The sequence below is a fragment of the Penicillium odoratum genome (genome assembly GCF_028828045.1).
Source record: "Penicillium odoratum strain IBT 22623 chromosome Unknown utg000008l_segment0_segment0, whole genome shotgun sequence".
Lineage (NCBI taxonomy): Eukaryota > Fungi > Ascomycota > Eurotiomycetes > Eurotiales > Aspergillaceae > Penicillium > Penicillium odoratum.
The window spans coordinates 2,530,067-2,548,294 of NW_026643150.1; the positions used below are offsets into that span (position 1 = coordinate 2,530,067).

An 18,228-nucleotide genomic window follows, 5' to 3' on the forward strand; every position below is an offset into this window, starting at 1 on the left:
AACGAGTGCTTTCAAGTTAAGAGGTTGCATTGTAGTGAAGTTGAAGTAACCTTTCTTTAAACTTTGGTTTTAAGTTTAAATATATCAAGTCCTTATAGCTATCGTTCCAAATTAAACGCTGGGGCTCTATGATGAAGTAGATGTTCTAGATTCTTTATTCAACTATTTTACATAGGGCTTAATAGATAAATCACCTCTAGACGCAGATTCACAGCGATTAAAACAAGTTTATAATGACCTAGAATGCTCTCGAAGAGATAGGCCCAAGCTACACTGGCTTAAGGGCGCCTCCGGAAGAGTCCGCGCTGCAACACTCACGTTCGCCAATGATGAAGAAGAGTCCAAGAATTCTGATTCAGACGTGGAAACTCAATGGAAGCGAAAGGATTGCATGTTGACAGCTGACTCGAGAGTGTTGACTAGCTCAGAAATCCAGTCAGAATGTAAGGTCAACAATAAAGACCTACTGTGTCAAATTGATGCACTCTCCCAATTTACAAGCGAACGATTCGTCAATTTTTCAAAGCAGGGTCATCAAATACCAATCACTAATAACACAGCACTGACAATACGTCACAGTGTAATAATCAAGCTCTGGTCATTTATACATGTATCGATATATATTCCTATTAATTAGAGCAAAGCTGTTCGCGATGCAGGCACTTTGGCGTCATGCGCGAATGGGTCGCAGCTGGCGGACTTTAGACCTGGTAGTGTAGCCCATGTTATTTTTTTAGTTCGCATAGACTCGTCTTGAGCTACTACTAAAGTCTAGTTCAATAACACTCCTAGGTATACATAAAAGCTACTCAAACAACATCTTCAACTCCGTAATCCGTTCCTTCTTGCTGTCGTCTCCTTCATCACCACCCACACGTAGGCCAAGCGAGCCAGCAATGTTCATTTTGCGCTCTTGGACTCGCAGCATGCGACCCTCAATCGAATCTTTGATAACGAAGCGTGTGACCGAGACATCTCGCGTTTGACCCATACGATGAACACGATCGATCGCCTGGGCCTCAACAGCAAAACTCCACCAGGGATCCATGAGGAAGACATTGCTTGCCACCGTGAGGTTGAGACCAACACCACCAGCGCGTAGTGAAATCAGTAGAACTGTGGGGGCCTGTTTAGGTGAAGATTTTCCGTTGTCTTCGGCTTCGGAGTCAATGATTTCATCCTCATAAGTTTCGGTCTTCGTGAATTCCTCCAAGACCGCCTTACGTTGCTTTTGGGCCATGGAACCATCTAGGCGCACATGCGTGATACCAACTCCAGTGAGCTGCGGGCCAATGAGATCTAGGAAGGACGTAAATTGAGAAAACACGACTGACTTGGTGCCAGCTGGAACCCGTGAAAGGTGGCCAATCAGCGCATGGATTTTGGCCGACGTATGGGCAGATGGGGAGAGTGGATTGATTCGACGAAGAGAAATTCGTGGAGCAGGCTGGGTGCTGTTTGGTGGCGTATCGCTGGAAGCAAATCCATCCATCGGTGTCGGATTGGAAGAGTGATGGCGAACAACTTCGAAGATATTCTTGGCATCAATCGGAGCTCGACACGAAAAGCACCGTGGGCTGACCTGCTTATTTGTCTGGTGCGTCACGAAGTCCTGAAGACATTTCTTGCAAGCACTGTGCCAGCATGCCGTCACTGCTGGATCTATCATTGGTTCTTCGCAGCAGATAGGACACTCTCCGCTAGACTCTGTTTGGATCTGACGAAGAGCGTGTGCCGTGAACTTCACAGAGCGATCTTCTGATTCCGCATTTTCATTCGTCGTCGCAGTGAATTGATCTATCAGTTGCTGAAGGTCCATGTCATCTTTCATCTCATTGGCTGCATCAGCTACAGCTGCGGCAACTTCCTCGTCCTCTACCACGTTTTTGTTGCGAGTCAGAACAGGATGGCAGCATGTCTGGCGAAGACGGAGAATCTGAGCGAAAATTGTTGAGTAAGACTTCAGGAGAGTGCCAGCTTCGACATTCTCATTAAATGTTTGTTTGGCGCGATTATAGATGCAGTCGTAGATTTCTCGCTCTTTTTGAGGTAGTTCAATCTCCTCAATGGTGACTGTTCGAGGTGGCAGGGGAACCAAGGGTTCGCCTTCGGGGGTTTTCATACTCTTAGTTCGCCGAAGGACAAGGGGCTCCAGGACACTTTGTACAACATTGAGAGCCCGGATGTACTCCTTAGATTCGAATGGAACTGTAATAAACGTTTTCCAGAATGAGAAATTGCTCCACGGCTCAACCTTCAAAAATCGCACGAGGCTAAACAAGTCTTCTAATCGGTTGACAATTGGAGTACCGGTGAGGACCCAACGGTGGGTGGTCTTGAGTTCACAGCAGGCTTTGGTGGTTTTTGAACGCCGATTCTTGATAGTGTGGGCTTCATCGAGGATGATTCGAAAGAATTCGACAGAAAACAAGCCGCCGTATGCACCTGCCGACAACATAGATTGCATTGCCAAAGAACGAAACTCGGACAAGACAGTTCCATAGCTTGTAACTATAACATGCGGTGCAGATGCATGCTTCGATTCGCAGCAAAGATCTCGAAGATTGACGGCTTTCTCGGCGCCGTAGTACATGAGAACACGCATAGTTCCAGGCTTCGAAGCCTTCAAGGCTTCACTCTCCCACTGAGAAAGTAGTGAGGTGGGGGCAATGACTAGAGTTGTGTAGGGCGCAGGAACTATACCCGCTGAGTTTGGTACCCGGGCAAGGTCGTTCACTGATCCGATACCATTCATAACTTTGGGACTAGGCTCCGTCCGATGAGAATGGACAAGACTCATCATTTCAATCGTCTTTCCAAGTCCCATTTCATCCGCTAGGATTCCACCCAAGCAGTGCTGCTCCTGAGCTGGGAAGTCCACACTGAGATCCCCCGAGTATGGATTGACGTAGAAATGATCGATTCCGTCGAAAACGGGAAGGTCTTTATCATCACTGTCTTTCACCGGCCATGTATACTGCTCCCACAGCGGATGCATTGAGCGTTCACGGGTCTCCTTATGATCTTTCTCCTTCGAAAGCATCCAGTGAAGAGCCTGCTTCTGGTATTTTCGAAGGTTCATTTGAAAGGTCGGAGCGGGTTCAGCCTCCGGCATATTGAAGTCGAATGATTGGGCTTTGCGGTACAGCGTGTCAAGCTGATCTTGAGCAAGTTCCGGCGTCTCATCTTCTTCAGAGGAATCCTCGGGATCTTTAGATCCTTTCGCTTTCTCTTTTTTGACACCATCATATTTTTCCGCCATCTCGGCTGCCCGAAGAATTCCGCTTTTTTTGTGCTTCTCAGTAGCCGGATTCGTCGTCGTGGGTTTGAGATCAATCGCGTCAAAAAGTTTGACGAGAGCTACCTGCCGGAGGCGCAAATTCTTTTCCTCGGTACTCTCTTTTTCTTCGAAGAGACCAGTAGATCTGTTATCGTCCGTTGTCGATCCCCATAACAGACCCTGCTGGAACGTTTCTTTACGAAGAAAGCACCGCAACTGTAGGTATATTGTATCATTGACTCGTAGCCTGTCATCACTAAAGACGCAAACTCCCTCAAAATGACAGATCTTTTGGTCAATCAGAGTAGAAACCCACTCGGCTGTCTCGTGGGGCAATCGTCCAACCTCTTGACCAAGCGTGTTCGTGAATCGCGTTAAAACATCGCTCTTATGATTGATCATCGTCTTGCCTCCGCGGGCACGTTTGGTAGTTGGCTGTGATCTCGCACGCTCGATTTTGACGGGATCGCCATGCTGCAGCAAGGCAGGTCCGCTTCGAGTTGCCCAACCACCAACACCGAATGCCCCGACAAATCTCCAGGGGGGCAGCCTTCTCGACACCGAGTCGTATTCAGTCAAAGGACTGTCATTCATGGAATGGGAGGACGCTCCAGCGTGGGCTGACTGCACAGAAGAACTTTTACGAATAGGTACTGGGTTTGTCCGAGCACTTGGCTTCAAGGGCTTCTTCCATGAGCCATCGAAGTATATGTTCACTGCTCTTTCAACGTTGTTCGAGGCGGCGGTTCGAATAAGTTCAATAGAGGTAGGAGGGAGTCGTTCGCCCACGATGCTGGTAAAAAGCTCTACATCAAAGCCTGTTGAGTCCACAGCCGCAGCTTCATTATTTGCAGAAAGATCGTTCGTATATGACCGATTCGTTTCATCTTGAAGAGCAGAGGGCGTGGGTATGTTCGCATCCGTTATTGTGGGGTGTTGTACCTCTGTCGACAATGGCAGGTCCGCATTTTCTGTGGAATCTATCGAAGACTTGACATCCCCAGGAGACTGTATCTCCGGGAGATTGTCCCTGCTAGCCTGCTCTGCATCATGACTGTCGAGCTCGGGGTGGTACCGCGGTAGCGACGCGTCTGTATTTGATGTGTCGAGGTTTAGGGAAGGAGCATTATCGACAAAGAAACGCTGTCTTTTTGCTGGTCTCTGATCCAAATCCTCGCTCATAATCGTGGCTTCGACATAAAAGTACAAGTGGATGAGAAGATCAAGTTTGGGGGACGCGCCGGAGAAACGCGAAAACGGGCCGATCGACGTCAGTCAAGGAAAAAAGTTGAGTAGGTGTTATATTGTAGAAGCTTTTCTTCCAGTCTGCAAATATTCTTCCAGTCCGAAAACAAGATAAACTGGTCTCTTTCTTAATTGATTGATTGATTGATCTCTTTCATAGGAGTTCAATCCATTTTATTGGTAATTGGTTGGCTATTCTAGATAAACGGGTGGACCAATACTATTAAGCGGATTTCAATCGTCCTCAACTCCTCCTAATTTACAACTACTTGCCATATCCACCAATGTCTTTCTTCAAGGAGGCAGCTCGGCCATGTCGAGTCAGCAGTGCCCGCCTACTTCCAAAGCTATTACGCCAGCAAAAAAGAGCTTTCAGTCACACCCACCCTGCTCGTTCTTCCATAACCCCAGAGGAAGTTGAAGGCGCGCATAAATACTGTGTCGCCCTACTCTCGTATGACCAGGCCCCACCAAGCTCTCCAATGCTCGGGCAGTCTGTCAGATCTCAGCTACTAATCACATTTGCCTATCCAGAAAATATGACCGACCCTCCTATACCCTGAGCAGCTTCATCCCCCCTCACGCCCGCTCCTTCTACCTCGCCCTCCGCGCATTGAACGTCTCTCTCTCCCTGATTCCTGAAACGACATCATCGCCCACAATCGGCCTCATGCGCCTTCAATTCTGGCGCGACTCTGTCACCAAAATCCTTGCCGGTAACCCACCAAAAGAACCCGTCGCAATCCTCCTCTCCTCCGCCATCTCCGAACTTCACCATCGCACGGAGGGCCGCGCCCGGATAAGCAAGGGCTGGCTTACACGACTGATTAATGCTCGGGAGCAGACTCTTACCAATGATCCATACACCAATATCGCGGCGCTGGAGTCCTACGCTGAGAATACCTATTCGACACTCATGTACCTTACTCTTTCCGCGCTGCCAATGACATCTGTCACGGCGGATCATGTGGCGTCGCATATTGGTAAGGCGGTTGGAATTGCAGCTGTGTTGCGCGGGCTGCCTCTGGTTGCGTTTCCGGCAGCTCAGGCTCAGTCGCCGACTGGTGGTGGTGCGGCGAGTTTGGGGTTGAGTGGTGGTGCGAGACAGGGTGCTGTGATGCTGCCGCTGGATATCATGGCGCAGACTGGTGTGAAGGAGGAGGAAGTTTTGAGACGAGGTGCTGAGGCTGAGGGACTGCGTGATGCGGTCTTTCAGGTTGCGACTCGCGCGAGTGATCATTTGATTACTGTTGAGCAGATGCTTAGCAACCTGCGTGAAGGAAAGGATGTTGGACATGAGTTTGAGCATGAGGGTGAAGAGGGCCATGAATATGATGCGCCGAGTCACTCCCGTGAGTCGCCTATTGATGAGGTGAACAGGGCATTTGGTGTTTTCATGCCTGCTATCGGGACCAGGCTGTGGCTGGATCGGCTGCAGGAATATGACTTTGATGTCTTCCGTCCTGAGTTGCTCCGGTCTGATTGGAAGCTTCCTTGGAAGGCTTATTGGGCTTTTCGCCAGAAGACTATTTGATCAGAATATGTGGAGATGTGTACGATAGAAATGTACTTTGTATATATGATACAAGACCTCAAGTCTGTTGATAGGACCAATGTGCAATATTCTAGCAATACTTCTGCTCCCAAGAAAAATCAACTGCCGTAGGGTGCTAAAATTGAGACTACCTCTCCTTTCGTCCCTGTCGCTGTTTCCTGGAGCTGGTGATGAGACGCTTCTGGGCAAGCATGATAGCGGTACGCTGGATCTTGTCGCGCCTGGAGGTGATGTTAGCAGTGTCTTCGATAGATTTTGTCTCCACTCACATTAGGAAGCAAGTTGTAACGAAAATGAATGGGATAGCAATCTTCCAAAAGTATCTGCTCCAGGAATTAGCATCTTATGTAGCCGTTTGATATCATGTGGACGAACGAATCGCTATTCTTAATGCCTTCAAAATCCTTGAAATTCATTCCAAAGTAACCCTATAATCATCATTAGAATATGTAGAGTTCAAAGCACACCATATTTACATACCGTCAAGAAGGTCATGGGAAGATACAAGCAAGTGACAAGTGTCAGTTGCTTCATGCTCTCATTCTGGTAGGCACCTTTGGGGCTGTTAATTTTCGCTCGTGAAAGTAGGAAATTGGACGTACCAATAGTATTGAAAATCAGATCAATCATATTATCCGCAGCACGTCGCATTTGATCATAGCCTTCCACGATAGTAATGCAATGATCTAGGACATCACCCAGGTAGGTATGGCACATATTACTTATCGTCACAGTTGATCCGGAAGTACTCTTCAAATTCGGCGTCGCAACTTCAATCCGTGGTGGGTCATCATCGTGGTCGTAATATGGATCTCCTGTCGCAGCACTTTGGCTGGTATGGTTACTGCGCTTGATACCTAATCCAGGTGTACCAACGGGTTGAGAACGATGGTCACGAAGCGCATTAATCACGGTGACAATGGGCTGCATAGAGTTTCGCAGTACCGCAATTTCGGATGTAAGAATATACAAGCTTTTAGATTGATCGATGTCTGGATCAGTTAAGACTTCAAGCTCCAGATCACCAATGGCGTCTTGGTAGGCCATGGTTACCGGGAGTGCGAGATCAATGATGGCATCAAGGATAGCCTGCATGAGCATACTTGCATCGCATGATTGTCGCAGAATAGTTTCGGGGGAACTCAGGCGCCGCACAATAGGAGCTTCTATATCATCGGCGCTGCTTTCGAAGAAGGACGTCACAGTGTTATCGGCTTGCAAGAAGATTGATACTTGCTCCAGTGTAACGCATAGATTTTTAGCCGCTAGCACAGCGTGCCGTTCCATAAATTCAATTCGACCTTCGTTCGGACCACCGCGATATCGCTGTAATGTCCTGGCAGTGCGTCCTTGCTTAGCAGACAAATCCCCAAAGTGGGACGTATGCTTCGAAGAGGCCCTACGTGGACCAGGGCGAACACTAGCTCCGACCGGCATTTTTTGTTCGCAGTTTTCGTTTGAACGTTTGGACCGGAAGAGGTCCTTGAGGGCATCGAGAATGAGATTTCGCTTGGTGGGCCGTTTAATAGACACTGAACTCTTGTCACTTATCACAGACCCACTCCTTTCTCCTAGTTTGCCTTCCAGGATGTCGTCGTCGGAGTCGCCGTCACTCTTCTCATCTTGCAGCTTGACCAGTTTCTGCAAGGCCAACACAACAAATACATGGTCAGAGTACCAATCGGCCTTTGTTCTGTTCGTCATGTGAACCACGTCCTCGATCGCGAGCCGATGCAGTTTCTTGTGGTTTCCAAGAATCTTGATCACGTCCCAGCTTAGACCATTCACATTGATCCATCGACACTGTACCCATGGCTCCTTCTCTCGCTCCAGAAATTGTGCGAGTGTCGAGTTATTCAGCTCATACTGCCTCATTTCATGCTGCGAGAAGTCCACCACTGTGATCTCACACTCCCGATGTAAATCGCTCGGCACGTTCGACGCCCATTCCGCGCTGGAAGGATGAAGGGTTTTGGTTGGATCGATACCAGGTTCGGTTCCGGGCTGCCAAGTCGAGTCTTGATTAAAACCATCTGGGTGGTAGGAGCGTGCTGTGTTAGAGCGTCGTCGCATGCGACGTTTGGTCGTGTCGGTAGAGTTGACTCGTGCTGCAGCCGTGGTGGTCGCGTCTATGAATGACCCGTCTTTTCTTGCTGAGGGCTCCTGTGGATTGGGGGAGGTGGGCGAGTGCCGACCGGCTTCGAGGTCGAAATTTTGAAGTGGCTCGAGTCGCACGCCAGGCTGGGCGTAATCAAGCGAGTGGACACTCATCTCGGCTGCTGATCAAGGTGCCGCTTTGCGCGGTGTCGAGTCGTATGGAAGGCGTTTTTTCATTGGCTTGAGCGAGATTGACCTCATCAAGAGCTGGTAAGATGAATTCAGCCCGGCAATACAGTGAGGAGCCGAAACGGACGTCTGAGACACGAAGTTGAAGGGATTGTCAGTTCAGGGGTCCGCAAGCCCGTCAAACTTCTATCGTTTTCTGCGGGGGAATGATGTAAACTGGTTTCAGTGGATAAACAGGGCCCAATTGAGCGACTTAGGATGTCGATCTGCCGCACTGATAAAACAACAAAAATCCTGATGTTAGTTGCAACGTAATGGAATAACTTAAACAGTGAAAGAAGGAAAAAAAATACAATAAGTATAAGCACATTATAGACGTTGGTGGATCCACCCCACGCTCTGTATATCGTTCGTCGAGTACGGAGCTAGTCTCCGCTTCATCGGTCGCTTATTGATTCTAACGAACATATTTGCGGAGGATTACACCTTTTTCCTTTTTTTTTTACCCAGGGATGGAACCATAATGCACAAATATGCAGGAGAGAAAATGCAGTTCGTTCAATTGGGTTATAGTACAAAAAATATGTAGACCAAGCAAAGATACAAATCATAAACTCCATGATCAACGCAACATTAAATATCAGAATTGGTTGATCATGGCCGCAAGCATAGGAAACAAGATACCAGTGGCATATCACTCAACATCTAAGCTTTGTTCCCATGGTGCGGGTGAGCAACCTTATGCAGGCGCTCCTTGACCTTCGACATGGTACTCTGCTTTCCAGACTTATCACTTCCAGCCCCGTTGCTATTGCCACTTCCGCTAGAAGCTTGGTCATTATTGTTGCTGGTCTTTGAGGATCCAGACGGGGCACCTTAAGCACAAGGGTCATGTTAGCCACAAGATAACACCAAGCATGATAGGTACATTGAATTTGCAGGGAAATTACTTACTATCACTGCTAGATGTAGGCTCCATTTTCTCAGTTGGCTTCTTTGCTTTTTCTTTAGTCTCCTTTTTAAACTCATCCGCAGTCTTTGGCGGCGGTCCCTGTGGGCCCTCTAGTGCCTCTTTGCTGACTTGCTGCTTATGCGATGGAGTAGGGGAGGCAGGGCAGACTTCAACGCCGTCTGGGCCTTGGCTCCGGTGATGGTCCTGCTTCTTAGGACCGTCGCTTTCCTCTGTGCTCCGTTCAGGGTCCTGCTTCTTAGGAACATCGCTCTCCTCTGTGCTCCGTTTAAGGTCCTGCTTTTTAGGAACATCGCTCTCCTCTGTGCTCCGCTGCTCTGGGGCTCGGGATTCAATGGGCTCAGGCTTGGGTGAGTCGCTGAGTCCCGATCCCGATCCCCGATCCCGATCCCGATCCAGATCCAGATCCACCGGCGACGGCGCTGGCACTAGTGCTGCTGTTTGTCATAACCGGCTCGGCCTTGTTTAGGGTCATGCCTTCGAGCTTAGGTTTCTGCGGGGCTGTGTTGACATCTGATTTGGGCGCATCGGGTTGGTCTATATTGGATACATGTTAGTATGGCGTTCCTTATTAAGCTTGGACTAGTCGCGGTCGACGACTTGTTTAAGTGTAGGTGCTAGTAGGTGATCGCGCCGGGGCATGAAAGTACTCCAAAGTGCACGACTTACCGTCACGATTTCCACCATCATAGGGGTCTTCGGCACTGCCTTTGCCCTGTACGCCTGACATGGGCTCGTCACCATGTGCGATGTTCTGCGATTCTTGGTTGCCCTCGCCCCACAAGGCAGTGGAGGCTGCGTTAACAACTCGGTTGACGGTATCCGTGACGGTATCCATTGCGGGGATATTGTGGGGTGTTAAGTGTATAGTGGAAAGATAATGTCTTAGATTTTGGAAGAATGAATCAGGTACCAATGGGTTGGAGAAACTTTAGGTGAAAGTGTAAGTTGAAATAGATCGAAGAAGTTACGAGAGGTAGAGCGTCTTAAGCTATAACTTCTGCCATGTGTAATCTACTACGTCAGTGGAGCCCAGGATGAACATAGCGACAAGATAGGGGCCCAAGTATAATTGGACCCAAAGCTGCAGCCAAAATGGATCTGAATGGCTAGAAGGGATCGATATATGTCATCATCTGACGTCACATCACGTGTGGCGCTATTGGACAAATAGAACTACCGGAAAAGAAATGAAAAACAATTAAGAACAATCAGAGTCAAAACAATTAATATCACAGCTCCATACACCTTACGTAGTAGTAATCATGTCTCTTTCACAGGTTTCGGCGTGTCTGCGTCACCTTTTGTCTTGGCACTGAGCGGCTGGTTAGGGTCATAGCCAATTCTCTTTACGATGCCCAGTCCTTTGGTTTTACCCTCTCGGAAGAGCACACGATCGCCGGGAGCCAGGAACTCGGGCCGCTGGATGAACCGAAAGGCAACGAGAGCACGATCGCCCGTCCGAATGAAAGGGCGGTCAATGTCAATGACGGAGCATGTCTGGCTGACCGCTCCGACGTGTAACATGGCCTGGTATTTGGGTTTAATGGTGGTAGCGTGGGAAAGGATCAGCACTAGAGCCTTGTCAGTAGAGATTCACAAGATCCAGAATCCAGCCTCATATTACCTTCAGCCACAAACTCCCGGTAAACCTTAGGTGGCTGGTCCAATTTCTTCAAGACAACCATGCCCTTACGCACTTCCTTACGGCGAACGCGTTTCAGCGCAAAAGAACCCGACTGACCGGCAAAGCAGGCGTTAACAGGGAGCCTTTTTCGTTCAATGGTTTTGATGACAGTCGTGGTGAATTGGCCTAGCGAATCAGGTCCGACCACGACCGAGTCACCGGCGTGGATGACACCAGACTTGACTACACCAGAGACCACAGTACCCACGTGGGGGACGGAGAAGGTGTCGTTGATCAAGAACTCAAAGGCACCATGCTGGTCATATTGGCCCCGATGGGGAAGGATGTTCAGGAATGTTCGGACCAGATCCAGATTCTCGCCAGTTACATTGGAGACTTGGAAAATAGGACAGATTCGCTGGCTGACGAACTGACCCGCTGTGTTAATGGTTTCCTCCATGTCCTTGACGAAAACAGGGATCTTGTGCGCGCCAGGCGACTTGAGGATCTTCCTCAATTGAGACAGAGTTTCCTGGAGGATCTGGGGCGGGCAAATGTCGATCTTAGTGACAATGACCATGACGGGCACATTAAGTGCGAGAGCAATGCCCAGGTGCTCACGGCTCATACCGATCAGCCCATTATTTGCGGCGACCATCAGCAAACAGTAGTTGGGGCTGCTGCTCAGCATGCCAAAGACGGTAGTTCGCAGATACCGCTCGTGGCCCGCAAGATCAGAGAAAGAAATCACCTTGGCGGCCCTTCTCCCGATTTCCTCCCAGGAAAGTTTTCGGCCTGCCGAATTGGCGACAATCTCGCCGTGACTGTCGAATCCCATAATCTCCAGTCCGACAGAGCTAGTTCGCCCACTCTCCATTTCATGCTTGTGACGGAAGAGGTTGACTCGTGCACGACCACGACCGTCATCAAGGCCACCCTTTACTAGTACACCAAGCATGGTGCTCTTTCCTGCATCGACATTACCCACCACCGCCATCCGAATCTCCGCCATCTCCTCTATGTTGACCGCATGTTGACGGATAAGCACCTTCCCCCACACGTCTTTCGGTCGGTCAGCCTTCATTGGGCACTCCTGAGGGCCTCCAACGTTGTAGGTAAGAAGGATTCGGCAGTGAGCTGGGATAGTCTCGGCAGCCTCGCGCAGCCGCTGTAGCGCGGTCTCCCATTGCGCAAGGTTGAAGCCCATTGAGTCCCCGCCGTCCTCGAGACCAAGGTCGAAAATGGTCTCACCGAGGCCCTCATCAGTGCGCGCTTGTATTGTGCCAGCTAGCAACTGCAGGCTGTTCTCATTATCCTCTCCGGTTCCTAGCAGGAGCTCTTTCAACTTGACGGTGCGGGGGGTATCCGAAAGGCAGAGTTGATCCAAAATGTCGAGTTCGGCATGATCTTCTAGGCTAGGCGCTACACTTCCAGTTTCGTAGCCACTGTCACTGGGGGGCACAGCGACAGCTGAGCGGTGGGTTTGCTGCTTCTCGGCGTACTCGGCAAACTCGCTGAGGGCCTGGGATACATAAACGAGTAAGTGAAAGCAATCGCAAAACATTGATGAAGCAACATACAACCTCGCCTCGTTTCCGCTCTTCGGGATTTGTTTTGGCATTAACCGGCATGGTTTGGTTGGAATTGTGAACGGAAGGCTGTCCGGGGTAGTGACGTTGCGGTCGGGAATATGTAGATATCGAAGTGGGGATCGCCTTTGCACTAGCGCGATTCAGACCTGTATTCGAGGTATCATTGCTTGTCTGTCCTTAAATTACAGTAAGAACAGTAACTGTGAGGGTTAAATGGAACGGGGTGTATGAAAGATTGAGGAAAGAGGGAAGAAGGCGGGCGATCGGGGCCAGCTTTATCGAGAACCTCAAGAGTCACCCGCCTTTGAGTCATCACTGCGACCCCGACATCATCTGCTCGCAGAGATGACCACAAAACTCCATCGTTCGAGCTAGAAACAGAAAGAATCTTGTTATGACTAACAGTGGATTTCATTAGTGGGGGCATACAGCCTTGCGGCTCTTACAGGTTACGATAGATCAGGAAGTGGTGTCAAAAGGGTCATAAACCAACTTCATGGGGTCTCGTATCTATGCAGCCCGTGGATGGTATCTCAGTATCTCAGTTCCCGATCCTCCAAGATGTCATTTCAGTTCCTCCTCTCGCCAGACGCCAGTTTCTCTATTGATTCGTGGGCCGATCAGGCCTGGGGGGAGATCAAAACGACGGAATCACCTATAGGCATGATTAGGAAATGGACTCGGGCATTGAGTATTAGCATTGGTGACTCACCTCGGACAAACAGCATCTCTTCTTGCTTCTTGATGGTCTAGTCAAAACATCTCCAGTCAGCGGTTTTGGTCCTATCAACATGGCCAGAAACCCTACCCGTGTGGTCTCCTCTTCATTCTCATCCTCCTCTACCACGTAGATTGTTTCCTCCACATCACCCAAAACCAGGTTGCAGTGACTATCATATGCCTAGCAAGTCATAATAATCAGCTGAGGGGTCATATGAATGCGGGAACAGGTGGACTCACGTGGAGGCGGCCCTTGAGTTCACGGTCACCGCGTAGCTTCACGAAAACAATTTCATCCAGGGACAGACGAACAAGATCCAAGGGCTCTGAAACAGAAGCACCTACATCCTCGTTATCGGCCATACTTGGGAGAATTGAAGGGGATGAATTTCCGTTGTCTTCCACTTGATTGCGGGCGGAACAGAATCGGAGAGCTTTGCCCGCTACCTAATCTGGCTTAGCGCATGATTTGCTGCCATTGCTGAGTCATTCAATTTTACCCCGGACTTTTTACTTTGAAAAGTAGTTTGTCGAGAGATTCGATAGAGAAAATGGGGCAAATGATGAAGTTAATATGGGTTTAAGGGAATTTAACCTATTCATGTATCCACTTTAACCATAGATTTTAAAGGAAATGGAAAAGCTTTATGTCATTATCACTTTACTACTCTAGACCTATAAAGACCTAAGGAATACGGGGTTTCCCTACCCCGGTCTCCTCTGCTTTCTACGAGGTCTGAGCACAGCATGAATGAAACGCTGCAAAAGTACTATGTACACACCCCCTCTTTAATCCGGGGTTAAAGTACCTTGTCCCATGTCGTGTTCATGCAGCTTTCCCCCTCATTTTCTTCTCCCTTCTTCTTCCTGTTCATTACATACCATGCTATCTTCCCCATCATGAGGAGAATTAGCATCTCCAGAGAGAGTTTTTCCTCTCCTTGTCTCTTTTGCCCATCAAGAGTTACAGGCTTCTACAATTTCACCCGTTCCCAGTCTCTCAATGTCCATCTCACCGCGCGCACGAGACTGATATCATCCGGGACTCACCCTTCGACATGGAATGGTCCCCGGTTAAGGCGAAAATGTGACGGTTTCCAGCGCACTTCAATACAAAGATTCAATACCGATAGCCAGCAACTGGATTCCTCGCCAGCCCATGAGACGGTGGAACAGGTACAACAAGAGACGATCGAAATTCCACTTCCAGAATGGAATTCTCCCGAGGAAGAAACAGCTTATGCAGAAAGGTTCTATCGCGTCATTGAGAACGGACAACCCAACCAAGTAATGTTGAGTTTGAGTGACCCACGGTCGGCGGGGCTGGTTGGATCATTACCCCAGACCGTCTTTATCGAAGCGCTCCACCGACTGTCACCCGCCCATTTTGTGGATCCGTTCCGAGACCTCCACCACCCCCTGCATGCCTGGTCGTCACTGGTCAACGGCGTCAAACGTGCGGAAGAGGTTTTTGATGAATTAGTACAAAATCTATTCATGATTACTCGAAATCGGACTTGTCAAGGATATGCACTGGGGTTGGCAGAGTATACACATTTCTTGGACTGGGCACGAGCGATGGGCAACGGTCCACTAGCGGATGATCTATGGGCGTCAATGGGACGCGACAGGGTCATTCCAGATGCTATTTGCTACAACTACTACATGGAGGCGAAGGTCTGGGACCACTCCTATACCGGCGAAGAGGCTTATCGTTTGCGAATAATACCCAAGCATTACAAAAAGCGACGGATGAATGACCCCAACATTAATTGGAGGGGTTACCGCACGGGCAAACACAGTATCCGCAGGACAGTGCTAGAGAAGTTCCGAGAGATGATGCAATATGGACATATAGCTGATGAACGGACCTACATCAACGTGATGCTTGCGTCAGCTCGGGCAGGCCACGGTCCGGGGATCAGACATGTTTTGCAGACAGTGTGGAATATTGATGTTGATGCCATTAAGGAGACACAAGATCGCTCCAAGCTACCAGTTGCCACACCCTACGAGCCCTGGTCCGGACTCTATCCAACCGAGAATCTTCTTTTCGCGGTCGCCCATGCTTTGGGCACAAATAACGATATACCCGCTGCAATTAAGACAGTCCGATTCATCTCTTCATCATACGACATTCCTATCACCGAAAAGGTGTGGCACGAACTGTTTGAACGGGCGTACGTTTTGTCCAGAGTTCGAACCCCGGAAGCGCATTACGAAAATGCCAATAATATTGGCAAAGTATCGACGGACATGGTACGATCAATCTTCAAGACCATGACTTCTGAACCCTACAATGTCACCCCGACCGTGCAAATGTGGCGATTCATGATAAACATCAGCATCGACTACGGAAACTTGCAGGATTGCAAGCTGTATCTACAAGCTGCATACAACGCGTTGCTTAAGACAAGAGAAAGACAGCAGGAAGCGCGCGCAACAGTAATGGATCTTTTGAACCCGTTGCTGCGAAAGACAAATCGGCAGATCAAAAATAACGAAATCATTTCGCCTGATGACTCGCTCTTCCAAAGTCCTCTACTCTACGAGGCGATCAATGCATATAACATCACCCGGCTAGAAGTTTACCAGCAGACCTATGTCTTGAAACGAATTTTATGGGTCGTCGTCCGAATCCCCAACTGGCAGGATACAACCGATGATTCTTGGTTCTTGAGGCAACGACCGAAGATGATTGAGGAGTGGCGCGATTTTCTCCCCGAACGAATGCGTCTCTTTTACAGTAATGACTGTGGCGAGGTCAATTTCACCAAGGGCACAACCTTCAAAAATCGAAAATGGAATAAAGAGGACATCTCCCCGGTCCGACGAGATCCAAATCATGAAACACTGTTTTTCTGTGCGGACGCTCGAGTTCGAGATGAAGAATTCAGATGGAAAGATCTGTTGGCTTTCTATCCATGGTTAGATAAAACCGTGGAGCCTCTGAAAACATTATTCGACTTTCAAAAGCCCTGGTCCCAGGAGTTTCAGGAGTCTTATAGAAATCTCCAGGAAGCATGGGTTGACTACCCTGATGATCATCCGATGTCGACGAAGAATAATCCCAACGGTGGATTCTATGGCCGCCTTGCTGCATTGGACATGTTGAAATCCACGAAGCGAAGTGTGTACCTGCTGGATGATAAGTCCTGGATTTAGAGATCTGTTGACCACAATGTTTTGATTTGAGTTGGAGTTTTATGCTAGCGCCTTATCGATTTGAGATACCCATCAAGGTTTCTAGCCACAGGCAGTTTCATCGAACCATAAACACAGCATCACGAATGTGTACATATTATCAAACATCTAATTGTTCATTATATCCAACGGGTAGCAACTGTACAGGGGCCCTGGGGTTGGACTCCATCAAGTAAAGGTATGTAAAAATAATTAGTGTCGCACTGCGCGAGCACATTTCCGGGGCATGGAAAGCCTCCGACTAGACTTTCTCTTTCTTCAGATCATTGACAGTCATGTACCGCCCAATAGTAATCCATCCCCATCGGAACCAAACCATCTGACTCTGATGACACTTCACCATAGCCGACTGCGCCGTAACCCACTCTGCAACCGAGCTAACAAAAAGCAAGCGTGCTGGACCGGACCCTTCCTTCTTCACTCCGCTCACTCTGGCCACAACATTGGAAAAGGCACCCTGGAGCATGGAAAATGGCGCATCAAGCACACCGGCGTACTTTCTTAACATCGACGTGCTTGTCAAAGTATACAGCTCGATCGGTGATGCGAAGCCAGGCTTTCCTTTAATGAGCGAGCGCACAAAGTGCACAGCACCATGGTAAAGCGAGCGGTGGTTGATATGGTTGCTTATGCCATGTTGATCGAACGTGAGGAGTACATCGATTGTGGCGGTGGGAGCTTTCTTAGGGTCTGCCTTCTTGGACCCATTAAGAGTGGCAGCGAGATCGGGTGCGAAAGCCGAGGCGAGGAGGGAGGAGACTTGATCTGCAGGCCATTCTTTGGTCATGCTATCCGGGAAGCGGGTGGGGTCATCGATAATGAAGACGTCGGATTCGTCGCGCAGACCAAGCTGGAGAGCGCTTTTCTGGAGCTCCTTTTTGCGGGTTTCGCCGAGGCCGTCGGCATCACCTGGTTGTTGGAGAATTGGTCAGCTTGTTACGGTTAACCACTGATGTGCTCCACATCTCGTTGAGACATTAATTCGGGAAACCTCGTTTCCATTCCAATTTTGGAGACATGACGTACCTGTACTGAGACAGAGGATCTTGAGGTGATTGCCCAGCTCTGGCTTGGTAAGCGCCAGAACTGTCGGCGCGAAAAACATTGCCTCGTCATCAGGGTGTGCGATCAACAGACATATCCGCTTGTTGTGGAGCCGTGGGAAGTTACGTGTGAATGGCGAAGACGACGTGGCCGAGAAAGTCCAGAAGAGGAAGACTGCTGCGATGGCGACTGCCACAGAGGTCCAATGGAGCGACGCCATCGTGGTAGAACGAGATGAATGGGATCGGTTCGGGGTACTGATTGGGCTGAAGTCTTGTTTTGCCAATTCTTCGTCCTGGTCTAGCTCAGAAGTGTAATCTAGGCTTAGCGGTGTTTGGGTTTCGCTCTGTCCACTGAGAGGTCAAAGGCGATGCACGGCGGGACGCGGTGGGATCGGTTCGTAGAAAGAAAAGTGGATCAAAACCTCTAGGAGCTCAAGACATGGCACAGTGGGGAACGGGATCAGACATCCCACCTGCTGTAAGGTCGGAAGCTTTCGGGATAATCCACTAACTGTATGATTAGGTTATGGGTCAATTGTATACCTGGTATAGCAACAGATCACATTGAAAGAACACGGTGGCATGAAGCTGTCCCGAAAAGGGGGAAAGCTCAGAATTATGATTCCGGTCGATCCCCCGGAATGGATCACGTGGCAGGTTCATACATCTAAGATTTTCTTTCTTGGAGATTTAGATCTTAGTC

At 49.1% G+C, this 18,228-nt stretch overlaps 8 protein-coding genes across 8 annotated transcripts; 2 read left to right on the top strand and 6 right to left on the bottom strand.

The window, feature by feature from the left end:
* Positions 1-805: 805 nt before the first annotated feature.
* N7520_011166 (uncharacterized protein) lies at positions 806-4,462 on the bottom strand (the record flags this gene model as incomplete). The annotated part of the gene is made up of 1 exon (XM_057145099.1): positions 806-4,462. One exon carries the CDS (start codon positions 4,460-4,462, stop codon positions 806-808), a length of 3,657 nt encoding a protein of 1,218 aa, XP_056990853.1.
* Positions 4,463-4,809: 347 nt separating this feature from the next.
* Positions 4,810-6,059, top strand: N7520_011167 (uncharacterized protein; the record flags this gene model as incomplete). The annotated part of the gene is made up of 2 exons (XM_057145100.1): positions 4,810-5,018; positions 5,060-6,059. 2 exons carry the CDS (start codon positions 4,810-4,812, stop codon positions 6,057-6,059), a joined length of 1,209 nt encoding a protein of 402 aa, XP_056990854.1.
* A 148-nt stretch (positions 6,060-6,207) lies between these two features.
* On the bottom strand, positions 6,208-8,351 carry N7520_011168 (putative CorA family metal ion transporter; the record flags this gene model as incomplete). The annotated part of the gene is made up of 5 exons (XM_057145101.1): positions 6,208-6,301; positions 6,350-6,403; positions 6,456-6,508; positions 6,561-6,634; positions 6,683-8,351. 5 exons carry the CDS (start codon positions 8,349-8,351, stop codon positions 6,208-6,210), a joined length of 1,944 nt encoding a protein of 647 aa, XP_056990855.1.
* A 720-nt stretch (positions 8,352-9,071) lies between these two features.
* Positions 9,072-10,174, bottom strand: N7520_011169 (uncharacterized protein; the record flags this gene model as incomplete). The annotated part of the gene is made up of 4 exons (XM_057145102.1): positions 9,072-9,241; positions 9,321-9,653; positions 9,748-9,873; positions 10,006-10,174. 4 exons carry the CDS (start codon positions 10,172-10,174, stop codon positions 9,072-9,074), a joined length of 798 nt encoding a protein of 265 aa, XP_056990856.1.
* A 425-nt stretch (positions 10,175-10,599) lies between these two features.
* Positions 10,600-12,594, bottom strand: N7520_011170 (putative GTP binding protein (GTPBP1); the record flags this gene model as incomplete). Its single annotated transcript, XM_057145103.1, has 3 exons — positions 10,600-10,910; positions 10,964-12,485; positions 12,544-12,594. The coding sequence occupies 3 exons, from the start codon at positions 12,592-12,594 to the stop codon at positions 10,600-10,602; spliced, it is 1,884 nt and encodes a 627-aa protein (XP_056990857.1).
* Positions 12,595-13,175: 581 nt separating this feature from the next.
* On the bottom strand, positions 13,176-13,638 carry N7520_011171 (U4/U6-U5 snRNP complex subunit LSM3; the record flags this gene model as incomplete). The annotated part of the gene is made up of 4 exons (XM_057145104.1): positions 13,176-13,210; positions 13,268-13,304; positions 13,364-13,456; positions 13,516-13,638. 4 exons carry the CDS (start codon positions 13,636-13,638, stop codon positions 13,176-13,178), a joined length of 288 nt encoding a protein of 95 aa, XP_056990858.1.
* Positions 13,639-14,565: 927 nt separating this feature from the next.
* N7520_011172 (uncharacterized protein) lies at positions 14,566-16,440 on the top strand (the record flags this gene model as incomplete). Its single annotated transcript, XM_057145105.1, has 1 exon — positions 14,566-16,440. One exon carries the CDS (start codon positions 14,566-14,568, stop codon positions 16,438-16,440), a length of 1,875 nt encoding a protein of 624 aa, XP_056990859.1.
* A 280-nt stretch (positions 16,441-16,720) lies between these two features.
* On the bottom strand, positions 16,721-17,743 carry N7520_011173 (PIG-L family deacetylase; the record flags this gene model as incomplete). Its single annotated transcript, XM_057145106.1, has 2 exons — positions 16,721-17,388; positions 17,506-17,743. The coding sequence occupies 2 exons, from the start codon at positions 17,741-17,743 to the stop codon at positions 16,721-16,723; spliced, it is 906 nt and encodes a 301-aa protein (XP_056990860.1).
* Between the last annotated feature and the right edge of the window lie 485 nt (positions 17,744-18,228).